The 12,173-nt window shown below is 41.5% G+C and overlaps 1 protein-coding gene across 2 annotated transcripts in view; it reads right to left on the reverse strand.

The window, feature by feature from the left end:
- The window catches only part of ift172 (intraflagellar transport 172), a 38,761-nt gene that overhangs the window by 18,757 nt on the left and 7,831 nt on the right, over nt 1-12,173 (reverse strand). For both annotated transcript variants that reach the window (XM_075459257.1, XM_075459258.1), the window contains exons 15-22: nt 11,635-11,747; nt 8,276-8,443; nt 7,029-7,165; nt 4,107-4,214; nt 3,028-3,112; nt 2,540-2,632; nt 2,223-2,300; nt 1,131-1,379 (exon numbers count right to left, since the gene is read on the reverse strand). In XM_075459257.1, coding sequence (XP_075315372.1) covers nt 1,131-1,379; nt 2,223-2,300; nt 2,540-2,632; nt 3,028-3,112; nt 4,107-4,214; nt 7,029-7,165; nt 8,276-8,443; nt 11,635-11,747 — 1,031 coding nt within the window. The remainder of the gene's footprint in view (nt 1-1,130; nt 1,380-2,222; nt 2,301-2,539; nt 2,633-3,027; nt 3,113-4,106; nt 4,215-7,028; nt 7,166-8,275; nt 8,444-11,634; nt 11,748-12,173) is intronic.

Consider the following 12,173-nt stretch of genomic DNA (forward strand, 5'->3'; position numbering starts at 1 on the left):
TATTTCCCCAATACGGTCAATGAGGGTTAAGACGGCGCTTTTAGAGAACATCGTTCTGTGTATCTTTGTGTGCATGTGTGTGTCTATGTTGGACTCCATGTTGGATGAGTAAAGTGGCTTTTATTAATTTCTATATCATTAGCTTTGTAAAGCACTTTGTGTTGCATTTATTTTGTTTGAAAGGTGCTTCAGAAATAAAGATTGATTGATTGATAACACCTTCACATGTTGCATGGCCGCAAGATTCCAAGGGGACGGAATAACATAATTAAGTCAATGCAATTAGCATTGCATAGGTATGTGGTGACAAAACATTTCATGTTACGCGTCTTTGAGGATGTGCTGTTTCTCGAAAGGATCTGAATCAGAACACAGGAGTGTCTACATACTTTTGTCCATGTAGCAGGCCAGCAGTTGGCTCAGCTTATGCAGGAATTAGCCAGAGCTGTGGACCATGGCTGGCAGTTTAATTAGTTACTTCAGCTTTGCTTGTTAGGCTTTAAATGAGATCAGTTTATACATTATTTAATGTTTGATCATACAAACAATGACAAACCTGTATCAGACCAAATAAATACTTTCCGTTTCATGAAGGAGAAATAGAAAATGAACTGTTTTCTTCGGTGAGTGTGAACTCTCAACCTGAAAATGAATATTTCTCATGCTATAAATGCTAATTCGGTGGCTTTTTTTTGACCCACTTAAAAACAGAATTCAGGGAAGAACGTGGCGTCTTTGCCAAATGTAAATCTGTAAATACTGTAAAACACTGTGAAAAATCTACTATAACCAGACATCCTAACTGTCAAACATTTAAATTGATGCAGCAGCGAAATTTTACTCTGAGATTTCACTCTTTCTTCACGAGGATCTTTCCCACCTGTCTAATGAACACAGATGGCTGGTGGGAAAAAAAAGCGAGTTTGAGACCAGCAGCGTTAGAAAAACAGAGAAATAACAGACAGATGGAGGGCGACAGTGTAAAACTCAAAATAACAAGAAGTAGAATTGTTCCTGGGCTGAAACCTTTTCTCTGCTGGCATCTGTTAGGAAAAGAGAGGACGACGGGTGGAAGAAAAAAAGGCTTGAAGGAAGAAATGTAGATATTTCTCGATATGAAACCCACTCACTCTCTCATAAAACTCTCCCTTGATGAGACTGGCAGCGATGCGACTGACAATCTCACTGCTGCTGCTGATCTCCGGATGGCTGATGGCCAGGCGAGCAGCTTTGGCCGGTAGTCCGGCCTTCAAGTAGAGGTTGATGGCACCCTGTAAGTCTCCCTCACTCTCCTTCACCTCTCCAGCCTTCTCGTCTTGGCCCGACTCCGTTAGCCACTGGTAATAGTTCCCACGCAGGCTGTTCAGCTCCGGGTGGCCCTGTGATTGTTTGTGATTGAGAGTTTGTGTCAGACCGAGATAGAAACAGTTGATTAATCAGAGAGAAAACAGCTATGAGAAGACATCCAAAACTGGAGCAAAAGTCTTTCAATCGACTATTTGAAGACCTAGATGGGGTTAAAACCCAAAATGATGCTCTTTCTTGTGCTCCATGTAACCTGCTGAGCTACAATACTGTGCACCAGTTTTAAGCCTCCTCTTTTTATTTCATATATTAGCAAGAAAATACGGTTCTTTGCTAAGTTGTCCGTTATATGCAGCCACAGCACTGCTTCCCTTGAGTGAAAAAGCAGCCAATGTCCAAAGAAAAATTTTGAAAGACCTTCAGAAAGCCTGGAGAACTATTGATCAAGACCAATTTAAAGGATTACAAGAAAGTCCGGCTGTTTGGAAAGGAAATATAAAGAAATTTAGGTGGCTCCAGACTTTCCAGACACTGCTACAACATAACTAAACCGGTAAAGTTAAAGGTGATAATAAAGAGCTGTAAGATGGACGTGAACCTGAAGCGGGTGGGATATGAGACTTAGCAAGCTGTTGATAGGCTCTAGAGTTTGGAAATATGGCCGATTAAAGAGGTGAAAATGAGCCACATAATTTGAAATTACACTACAATTTAAATCAGACCAAAAAGATCACACAGAATTATGAATACATGTGGAGTCCTACATGCATTTCTTTTTGCAAAGCTCCTTCTCACCTTGAGGACTAAACCTCATGCGATCAAAGGTCTCCAGGAAGAAATTCTGCTCTGCTTTAAATGACTTTAAACGACCTTAAAGCAGAAAAGAATCAGATCTGTTCTGGTCAGTTCGCTGTTACCTTGGCTTCAGCCACAGCAATGCAGTCGTCCCACATGTGGAGCTCCTGGTACATCTCTATGGCCTCATCGATGGCATTCTGCCAATAAACATGTCAAACGAGTGTCTTCATAGTTTTCCCAACACACTGACTGGTCAAAGAAGTTTTGATGAAGATTACCAAGTCATCATCATTATGAAATGTTACAGGTTTAAAGTGTGAAACCACGATCAACTGCAAACTAAGGTGGTGGGTTAGAGATATTGTGCCTAAGTCTATATGATGAAGTAAGCAAAGCCTTTTTTTTTTTTTAATGAAGAGGGGAGAGTGTGTCTGACCTGCTCCATGTAAAGCATCTCAGCCAGTTTAAAGTTCTTATCCAGCATGGCAACGTGCGCTTGTACTTGGTAAAATGAGGTCCCATCTTCTCCCTAATCAGAAAACACACACAGATTGAATCATGCACAAACCTCTAATGCTCATTTCGTAGCGTGCAAGCAGAAAATGTTCTCTGCAGGAAAAGTTTTAAATAGGCAAAATGTGCAGAAGGAACATTTACTGATATTCAGCCAAAATTAATTTCATTAATATTAATTCCAGTGGAAAGTTTTAATCCTCTATGCTTTGAAGGCTGGTTTGGATTCAGTTTTAATGGCGAGGCATGAATCTTTAAAGCAGGTATTGAAGTGTTCAGGAGCACAACACTGATGGTTGTAAAGTTATCGCACAGTAATGTGAAATACTGGTTATTAGTCAGGAATCCTGCGTGTTATTCGGTCATTGTGGAGGCTGTCGTGCCTCGTTTCCGTGCTCATGTGACACCCACCATTTCCTGTGAAACTTTATCCGCAATCTGGTTTGTTTGGTGGAGGAATCGAACGGTCGAGACGTCGCCCAGAGCAGCAAAACACCTGCCATAAAAGGAGGGAAAGAAAACCTCAGAAGAAGTAAGCAATGGAGCAAGAGAGGAAGAGTCGCAGCGAAGGAAGTTCAGTCAAAGCAGATGGAAGCTTGGAAAACCAGTGAACCTAATGAACTGAGATAAATTAGAGCTTTAGTCTAATTATACTTCACATACACTGCAAGTCCGGGGGCTGAGAAACGCAAAGGCACATCTTAGAGTGTGGCTACTTTATTACAAACTCTGTCTGAACAGTTGCATCAGATTAATGAAGCAGTCGTAAAAGAAGAAAAAAAGTTGAAAAACTCTCCGCGTCTGACTCTTCTTCGCTCCCCATCCTCATTAACATTTCGTCCCCGGCTGATTAACATTATCCACTCCAGACAAAACCGTTTCTTTCCCAGATTTCATGATTTATGCAAATCAAGCCGATGCCTAACGAACAGCATATGCATTATTAATGACAGAGAATTCAAATCTGAAGGGTTACTCACAACAGAGAGAAATAAAGATGGAAGGCGCGAGAGCGAGAAAATGATAGAGAATCAAAAAACGTCTTTGATGATAAATGAAGTTAGAGGAGGAGGTCAGGCAGGGACGCAGCCATCTGCTGTGTGTGTGAATCACTGATATTGTGGGGACATCAAATTGGTGACATGATCATTTTGTGGACACCTGTCTCACTTTGGGGACCAAAAACAAATCCCTACAAAGTAAATCATGAAGTTTTAGGTTGAAGACTCAGGCAGGAAATATATGCAAATGTTCGTCCTCTAAAGAGCTGATAACACAAAGGTTGGGGTGTTTGTGTGTGTGTTCACAAAGTGTATTTCTTCACTCCAGGTAATGAAGCTGCCCTTATTGCCTCTTTTCTCTCCATCCACAAAGATTAGTCTCAGTAACAGAGAAGACTGATCCAAAATGTAATTAATTCAGAAAGGAGAAGATCATTTTGAAAAGCCCGTGTGTGTGTGTGTGCATGTGCGTGCGCTGGTGAAGCTGACCTTTCTGCGATGTGCAGCTGGCGAGCCTCTAGGGCCAGCTTGCTGAGTGTCTTCCACATGGCCTCGGTCTCTGGTGACATCTCCAGAGTCTCCAGAAATGCTGTAGCTCTGTAAACACACACAAACACACACACAGAAGTAATTGTTGAACCAGGTGGCGAAACCACAAATCCTGAATGATGATGCAGATTAGCAGCAGAGCTGTGTGAACTGTTGGGAGGTGAGGTTGACACAGTGAAACTGTGCATAGAGTTAGTTCAGGCAGGCCATAAAGTCAAGCTCAGTCAATTTAAATTGAACATCGGCTCATAGCTGCCGATTTACTTTATATGTCTGTGGAAGGCCAAGCAGGGCATTTATGACCTATTATTGAACGCAACTCTTAACAAAATGCTGCTTTTTACTCTGCAAAATGCATTAAATTGTCATGAGTCTCGAGACTTTGTTTCCACCGCGTTTCCCTTCATGCGTGTCGTTTGTATTCATCTTGCCTGGTGTGAGTGTGAGAGGCAGTGCGTGTCGGTGTGGTTGATCCTCTGCTCCGGTCCTACCTTCACTCAACGCCAGATCCAAAAATCTGAGTCTTGGCTGAAACTTTAAGTATTTGAATCTAACTGCGTCGCTGTAGGAAACCTGCCAGCTGCAAAGCAAACTGCAGCTACCTTCATCGCCGCTGTAAATTCAACCTTGTTCTACTTACCGCTAAACTTTACTTTTAGGATTCTGTCGGCTCCTTGGGTCTAAACTCCAAAGTGCTGCTCCAATTTTAGGCATTCTGCAGAGTGAAAAGTGCTGCTTTGCTATGGCAATAAATCAGAGGTGTATTATGGCCCTCTTGGCCTTCCATAAACAGCACCATATCAGTGCCGTACCCATTAGAACCGGTGGTTGAGGTGCGCCTGGACTGCTCCGTTTTACTTTTGAGCTTTTTCTGATGGTCGTGGAAGATTTACAATAATTTGACCTTCTTTAGTTTTTTGACGTGTCCTTAAGTCATCCACAAAACACGGACCTGCTTGTAAGGCTGTTCCCACAAGACTCATGAAATGTTTATAACAACTGGGAGATCTCCGTCCTGCTGCAATGACACCAAAACACCAGGCAATGCCTGTTTTGGTGACGTCAATTTTGGCACATGTCGCCATTTGCGAGGTCAAGTGCGGAAGGCGTAAACTTTTCTTTCGCCTGCCTATCCTAGCTGCCACTTCTGCAAGTCACGTTGTAACACCCCCCCACCACCACAGCTCCTCTTCTCATGCTGTATTGGACTTAAATCAATGTCACTTCCCTCTGGAGGTCGTTGCTGTTGCTCTCCCTGCCTCATGCTTCCAGTATAAACACATTCCTACATCCTAACTGTAGTGTTTTTGTGGCAGATTTAAGATTTATATCCGCTGCAGAACGTAGAAACAAATGATTATTTTTACAGTTTTGTTTGGTGCAGCTTATATAAGTTAAGTGACAAATAAAAACATCACGCAGTCTGATGTCTGTTTTATCAAAGTCTACAGATTAATATAGTTTAAATAGAGAGCTCTCCCCAGAAAGCCACTGACAGCTTCGAGGGTCAAAGCTGTAAATCACACAGACCGCAATCATAGCGGAACACAAACACAGTTTAAGTAAATATCCCTCACTGGGTCGTATATTTAATCCTACGTGCACATTACTCTGAATTTACTGGACAGGATGTGAGAGGCCATCCACCTCTGCAGGTGGAGGTGAATGAGGAAGGGGTCAGAGTTTTATAACCATAGTGATGTTCTATGTTACTACTTGCAGAGTTACACACAAAACTTTAAATGTAGCCATTAACTGTCTAAAGGTAGATGGGTTGCACACACATAATGCTTCAGGATAAAGTCGACATATTGGTTGACACGGCTTTATGAGGACTTTGAGGCTCTAAATTTCTTTATGTTTGAGTATTAGATGTTGGGATTCTCTGATTTGTGTTTAGCACAAATAAATATACTGAGAAAGCACATCATTTTAAGCCATTAAGACCAGATAGAACATATAATTGTTCAACGTTTCAGTCCGGATGTGACCTGAGTATTGATCAAGGAACAGTGACTTCAAACTTATATTAAAAACATGAAGGTAAAGTCAAATGTTTAACCTCTCAAATCTTTTTTATTTCAACAGTGTAGCTTCTTCAGAGGCTGAGTAATGAAAGGTTTTACTGAACAGCTTTAAGTTTAACACACTGTCTTTTTTCTACAAGTTTAAAAACTTTCAAGTGCATTTTTATACCAGAACGAAAACAATACAGATACCATTTTCTTAATATTTAGTGTCCAAAGTGGTCCAAATGTAAGGGCCAGTGAAGAGGATATGGTCTAGAACTGTTATATAACATCTTTCAGCAAGTATTTCACAACAATTAATAATGTATAACTGATTTAATTAATGCAACTTAGGAATACAAGGGAGGAAATTGAATGATGGAACTAATTTGGATAAAAGTGTAGTTTTTTGTGGAAAAACTTTAGTTTATAGATGTGTAACATCTTTTCATCACTAATCTGACTCACATTAGTGACTTACCTGAACACTGAAAGGCCTTGATTAAATAAAAATCATGACTATTGGAAAGTTCAGTTATCATTTACTCCGTCTGATGAGGAGGCTTCACTAAAGTCTCATTTTGGAGTTGAGTCACGACACACTGAGGGGATGGATTATATCTCCCAGCTGGCCTGGAAGTGCAGAGGAAATTTTCAAGAAGAGCTTGAGGAAGCTGCTGGATAAAAGGACATCTGGCCTGTTCTGCTCGCGCCGCTGCCACCGCGCCTCTGACCCGCAGAGGCGACGAGCACAAGGACGGATGGACGGATGTATACACGGATCCACATGACGTTCATCATGATGAGCTGCATCTCTTTTCTTTTTTTTTTAGCACACGAGCTCTGAACTTACCTGTCATAGTCTCCGTCATCAATAGCAGTGCCAAACTCAATGAGGCCTTCGTCCAGAGTGTACGTCACCGTGTTGACGCCCTCCGTCACGATCACATCCGTCTTCCCATCAGCTCTTTCTAGATCCACGATGTCTCCCTGACAAAGAAAGAAACAAGTGGTCACAAGTGCCAACTTCACCTCACACTATGACCCTTCTCCACTTTTTACTCTCCAACTTTAATTAGCCTATTGTGGACGCTAATTACTTCACAGTTAATGTTCTCTAACACTGAACAAAACCCAGAGCAGTTCATAAAATATGAAGCACATCAATGTGTACTTTCAACTAAATGGTAAAAGTGTTCAACTTGCTCATTCATTTCATGTAAATGCTCGACATGACTTTTTCTTCAGTAAACTCACTGTGTTGCAAAGATGTGCAATCGATTGGCTTCAGTAGAGAATCACCGTGTAAACAAAACCACAAAAGAAAATCACTCCTGAGCAGCACGTTGCACGAGCAAACCAACACTTCTGCTCACTCCATTACAGAAAAATGTTATTTGTCTGCTTAACAAAATGTCTGGCTTGACGTACTTCTCTACAACTTCACGCACGCGAGAGGCCGTTCTGCCTGATTTATGATTAATGAGAACACCAACGCGTGCAAACACAAGCATGTTTCAGAACCTTCTGCATGCTTGACGTAACAAACGGCCCCGGGACAGCAACATAAAAAGCTTGTAATTAAACCGGCTTTACCAGCTGCACAGAGACCCAAATGCTGAAGAGAGGAAAAGTAAATTGTATCATTTGGGTGTAAAAATAAGGAAAGTATAACAACCTAAGATGGCTGCTGTCAGGATTTAAACTCATCTCCATCATAAAATCATTATTATTATTAGAAAGAGAGGGTCTGTAACCAGAACAGTTAGGAGAAGCTACTGGTTTTATTATCTTTTATGGTTATTTGAAAGCACTATTCAACGTGGAACGCCACAGATTTGTTTACCATCAGAGCAAATAATTAATGTGTCTTGATTAACTGAGTCTGACAACCTTTGTGATGTTAAAATATTATCATGGAAGTTGTTTTACTTTATCCATCAACTCTTTTTCTCATGGAAGATTGAAACAATGAAAGGGATAAAAAGATTAAAACAGAGGCATTATGGACATATACAGCCTTATTTACCCTTTAAATAATGTAAGTATGATGTTTCCACGAGCTTCACTCATACATGCAAAGAGAAGACAAAGTCTCACCTTGATGGGGAACATGGTGATGCTTTCCGGGCTGTCGATACTGTACCAGATGCAGAGGCTTCCCCTGTTTTGGGCGACCACCACGTCGCTGCAGGGCACCCACTGGACATAAGAGCAGAAACTCAGCAGCGTGGCCTTCGTCCCGGACTCTATGTCGTACAGATGGAGCTGAGGAGGAGAGAAAAAAACAAGGGGGAAGGGGCAGAGAGACTCTTAATCTCATCAGCAAAAAAAAAATGGATCTTTAAACAAAAAGTTTGTAAAAAAAGGCAGTTTAGCTAAGCAAAAGGCCTGAGACGGCCAGCCTGTTCATTTAGATTTTTACAGGTACTAAAGCTGGCTTTCACATCATGAAACAAGACAGAGCAGAAATGTATCCGGTTTGGACTGTGTGAGCTTTTATCGGCCATCTTTCTCCGTCTTTCAAAGATCCACATCCACATTAATCTGCTCACACAGCCTGTCTTAGGTCTTACGGGGCCTTTTTCTCTTCCATGCATGAAAGCATCGGGGGAAATGAGGGGTTCAGCGCTTTGCCAAGGGACACTTCAAGATATAGAAGAATGGGAAACCTTCAGATTGGTGGACAATTCCTCCTCTAACACAAGTTAACTCCCAGTTTATGTTTCTTTTTTGACAGGATTCTGACTGACGCTCAACATTAAAAGGACACACGGGAATAACACTGAAAGCTTCTTAAAGAAAGCATATTTCCCAAAATCTCAATGCAAAATGTATGCAGGACATCAAAGAGACTCCTTTTATGAACACAAGGCCATTGTAACCAGTATGAGTTTCCTCAAATAGCATCTCTTCTCAACATCCTTTCATGTTAGACTTTTTTCATTACAGCACGCTGGTTTTTGATCCTTTCTGGATTGGATGTTTGAGTCTGTATTTGGGTCAAAAACACAAATATTTCTGAAGGAAAGAGTCTCGACTTTGTTCACACGGCGTCCTGCGAAGCTGAGGTTGTCCTAAACGAAGGACTCTAATCAGCCAAAACATTAAAACCACTGACAGGAACACTTTTAAGGGCTCAAAGAAGACAACAAAGAGTCTGAGGCGCTCACCTCGCCTCCAAGGTGCCCAGACACCAATCTGATGGTGGAGTGGTAGATATAACATATATGTCATATCTATGTGTGAGTGTACACTGTAATAGCTTCTCACATGGACCGCTAGTGAACTCCAACTAATGACTCAGTATATGATGAGAGAAAATGTTCATTTTTAGATGAGAGTCCATCTTTTGCATACATTTAGCTGGCTTCAAAGTTGATAAACTTCCATATGAACACAAACGCTGCATCCTATTGTACTGTGCTCTCTATTAGATTCTATACGCTTCCAAGGCTCCCGCGGCACTAATATGTACTGATGAATGTGACGGACTGCCTGCTGTTGTAATCAGCTACAGTACCTCCATATCTGACCTCCTTTTCATCACCACCTTGGATTTGAATAATGCTGCCTCCATAGTTTCACAGTGGAGCACAGTTAGCCAACTTTAAATGCAACGAGGATGAGCAGCCTGCTGATAAGCTCTTTTGAAAGTCAGTTCCAATTAAAGACATGTTGACTTTCCACGATTTCTAACCGGTGGAATGAGAGAAAACTTAAATAGTCAAACATTTCTCACAGATTGCCATGAAGCTGCTGTGATGTAGCACAACTCATTTTCATGCAAGTGTCCTGAGGCTTAAGTGCAAGCTTGTTCCCAACAGAAGCTAAATCAAACTGCGGCAGATTTTAAAAAGATTTATGCTTGAATGAACCTGTGCAGAAGAAAAACTGCATGCTAAATGTAAAATGGAGATGTTAATCCGGATGAGAATCTTCTTTTCTTTTACTTCTTTAAGAAGTTTACTTTCAGAAAGTCTAAGGAATATAAAGGAACTGGAACTAGAAGACAGACACGCTGCTCTGGGTATAAAAAGGAACTGGCTTCTTTAGTCTTTGTGTTACATCTTTAGCATGCGAGCAGAATGATGATCGTGTGCACAGTATGAAAGAACACTCTCCGCTAACGACGACTCCGCTTCAGCCTCATTGCTTCAAGCCTCCTTTGTCAGTTTTGCCTCCTGAAAGCAAAGACATCAGGACATCTGCCCAGAGAAACCCTCCTAACAAAACATAATCCTTTTACAAACCGAGCCTTCTTTGTATAGATGATACTAAGATCAACCCGTACAGAAGCAGACAAGGCTTCAGAGTACAGACGGACAAAGACTTTATCCAGACTCTGAAAGCAACCTCATATTTGTTTATGTTAAAGACGTAGAACATTTTGCAGCGGCTGATCAGCTGCAATCATCTGATCTCAACATGCTCAACATGCTGAAGACAGAACTCAAGGCTAACAAACAGTGAATAAAGACAGCTGTAGTAAAGGCCTGGCACAAAAGCGAGCCATTCTTTGTGGAGGTCAAAGGGCTTCCAACTCGACATAAAGCATAAAGAATGAACATCGTTACATTGATTTGTCCACGTGGATATAAGCTCCTGAGAAAAAAAACGCTCAAGTCAAATAGCAGCTTATTCAGGACACGTGAGAACAACACGTCGCTGCTCTGATGATCAAGATTAGCCTGATGTGCAGTGTTTCACTTTTAAGAGTCAGCAGGCTACATTTGAAATGACACAGGCTGAATTCCTCAGTGGGGTTACATGATGAGATTAATTCGATTATAGCTATAGTTGGCTGATGCTCCTTATTTGAGGGTAATTCTCCTTGGATATATGGCGGTGAATGAATGGAATCAGAGGCACAAAGCGTGTCATACCCCGGTATGATAGGTGGCGCTGTACCCATTTAAAGTCTAATTCACCACGTGCTTCAGCGTCTACAAGCAGGTTTAATTTGACTTTCAACCGAGTTATCTCGGGGTCTTAATCCGATCCGATCCAATTTCTTGTCAGATTAAGGTGTCTACATGAACTTAATAACTCAGTCTCATTGTAATTTAGCCCTTTCAGTACCATGTAACCCCACTAGGTTAGTGGGGTTACATACCCACAACAACGAAAGCCCCAAAAAACAGCATTTGTGGGTGACGACATATAAAGAAAATCCAAAAGCTACTTATAACAGCCATTTATGGAGAGAATTTCATACCTTTAATGGGTAACTTATGCAGCCCCCATGGCAATGAGCCACATGTATTTATCCTAGACCTAGCTGCTCCGACATAAGAGCTGCAAGGCATGTTCTGGGTGATGGACATGGCTTTAACAGCAGCGAGGGTTTTCCTGCTCTGACTGTCTGTCATTTCCCCAGTCTGCCTTACTGCCTCGAGGTCTCTTCCTCACTGTTTCCAGCCTTTCAGCCCCTCGGGGTGTTGAGGTTTCATTCTCACCCGCAGCTTCTTGTCCCTGAACAGCAGTTTGCGTCCGGTTTCATTGAGCTCCAGCCAGTCAATCTTGGAGTCGTGGCTGATGGTTCCCAGATTGTAGCCTCCAGCCAAGTCCACTGAGGAGAGAAAACAACCAACAGATTAACTGAGCAGCAGTCAGGCTGCCAGAGTTTGGCTGAAACTGGCCTTTTATTAAAGATCAGGAATGAGCCAGTTATTATTACAACCTGGCAGAGTAAGTATTGCATCCACTTTTAAAACTTACCTGCGCTGCAATTAAGTTTATAGTCTGTGGACATATAAAGCCCTTACATTGTTTTTAATTAAAATTAAATTAAAAATGCTGCATTGTTCACTGACAGAGGGCCTTTTTGGATGATCTAAGCTGTTCTTGGAACAAAATTAGCTAAATGCAGAAGTTTGCAAATGCAAATGTAGGAATAACGCATCATGTTCTCTGTATCTTCTTGAGACTCTCTGTTTTTCTGATTTTTTGAATATTTTTTCAGGCTGCTTCGGATGTTGTGCTGTTGGATGACAGT

The sequence above is a fragment of the Odontesthes bonariensis genome, chromosome 24 (assembly GCF_027942865.1).
Source record: "Odontesthes bonariensis isolate fOdoBon6 chromosome 24, fOdoBon6.hap1, whole genome shotgun sequence".
Taxonomy (NCBI): domain Eukaryota; kingdom Metazoa; phylum Chordata; class Actinopteri; order Atheriniformes; family Atherinopsidae; genus Odontesthes; species Odontesthes bonariensis.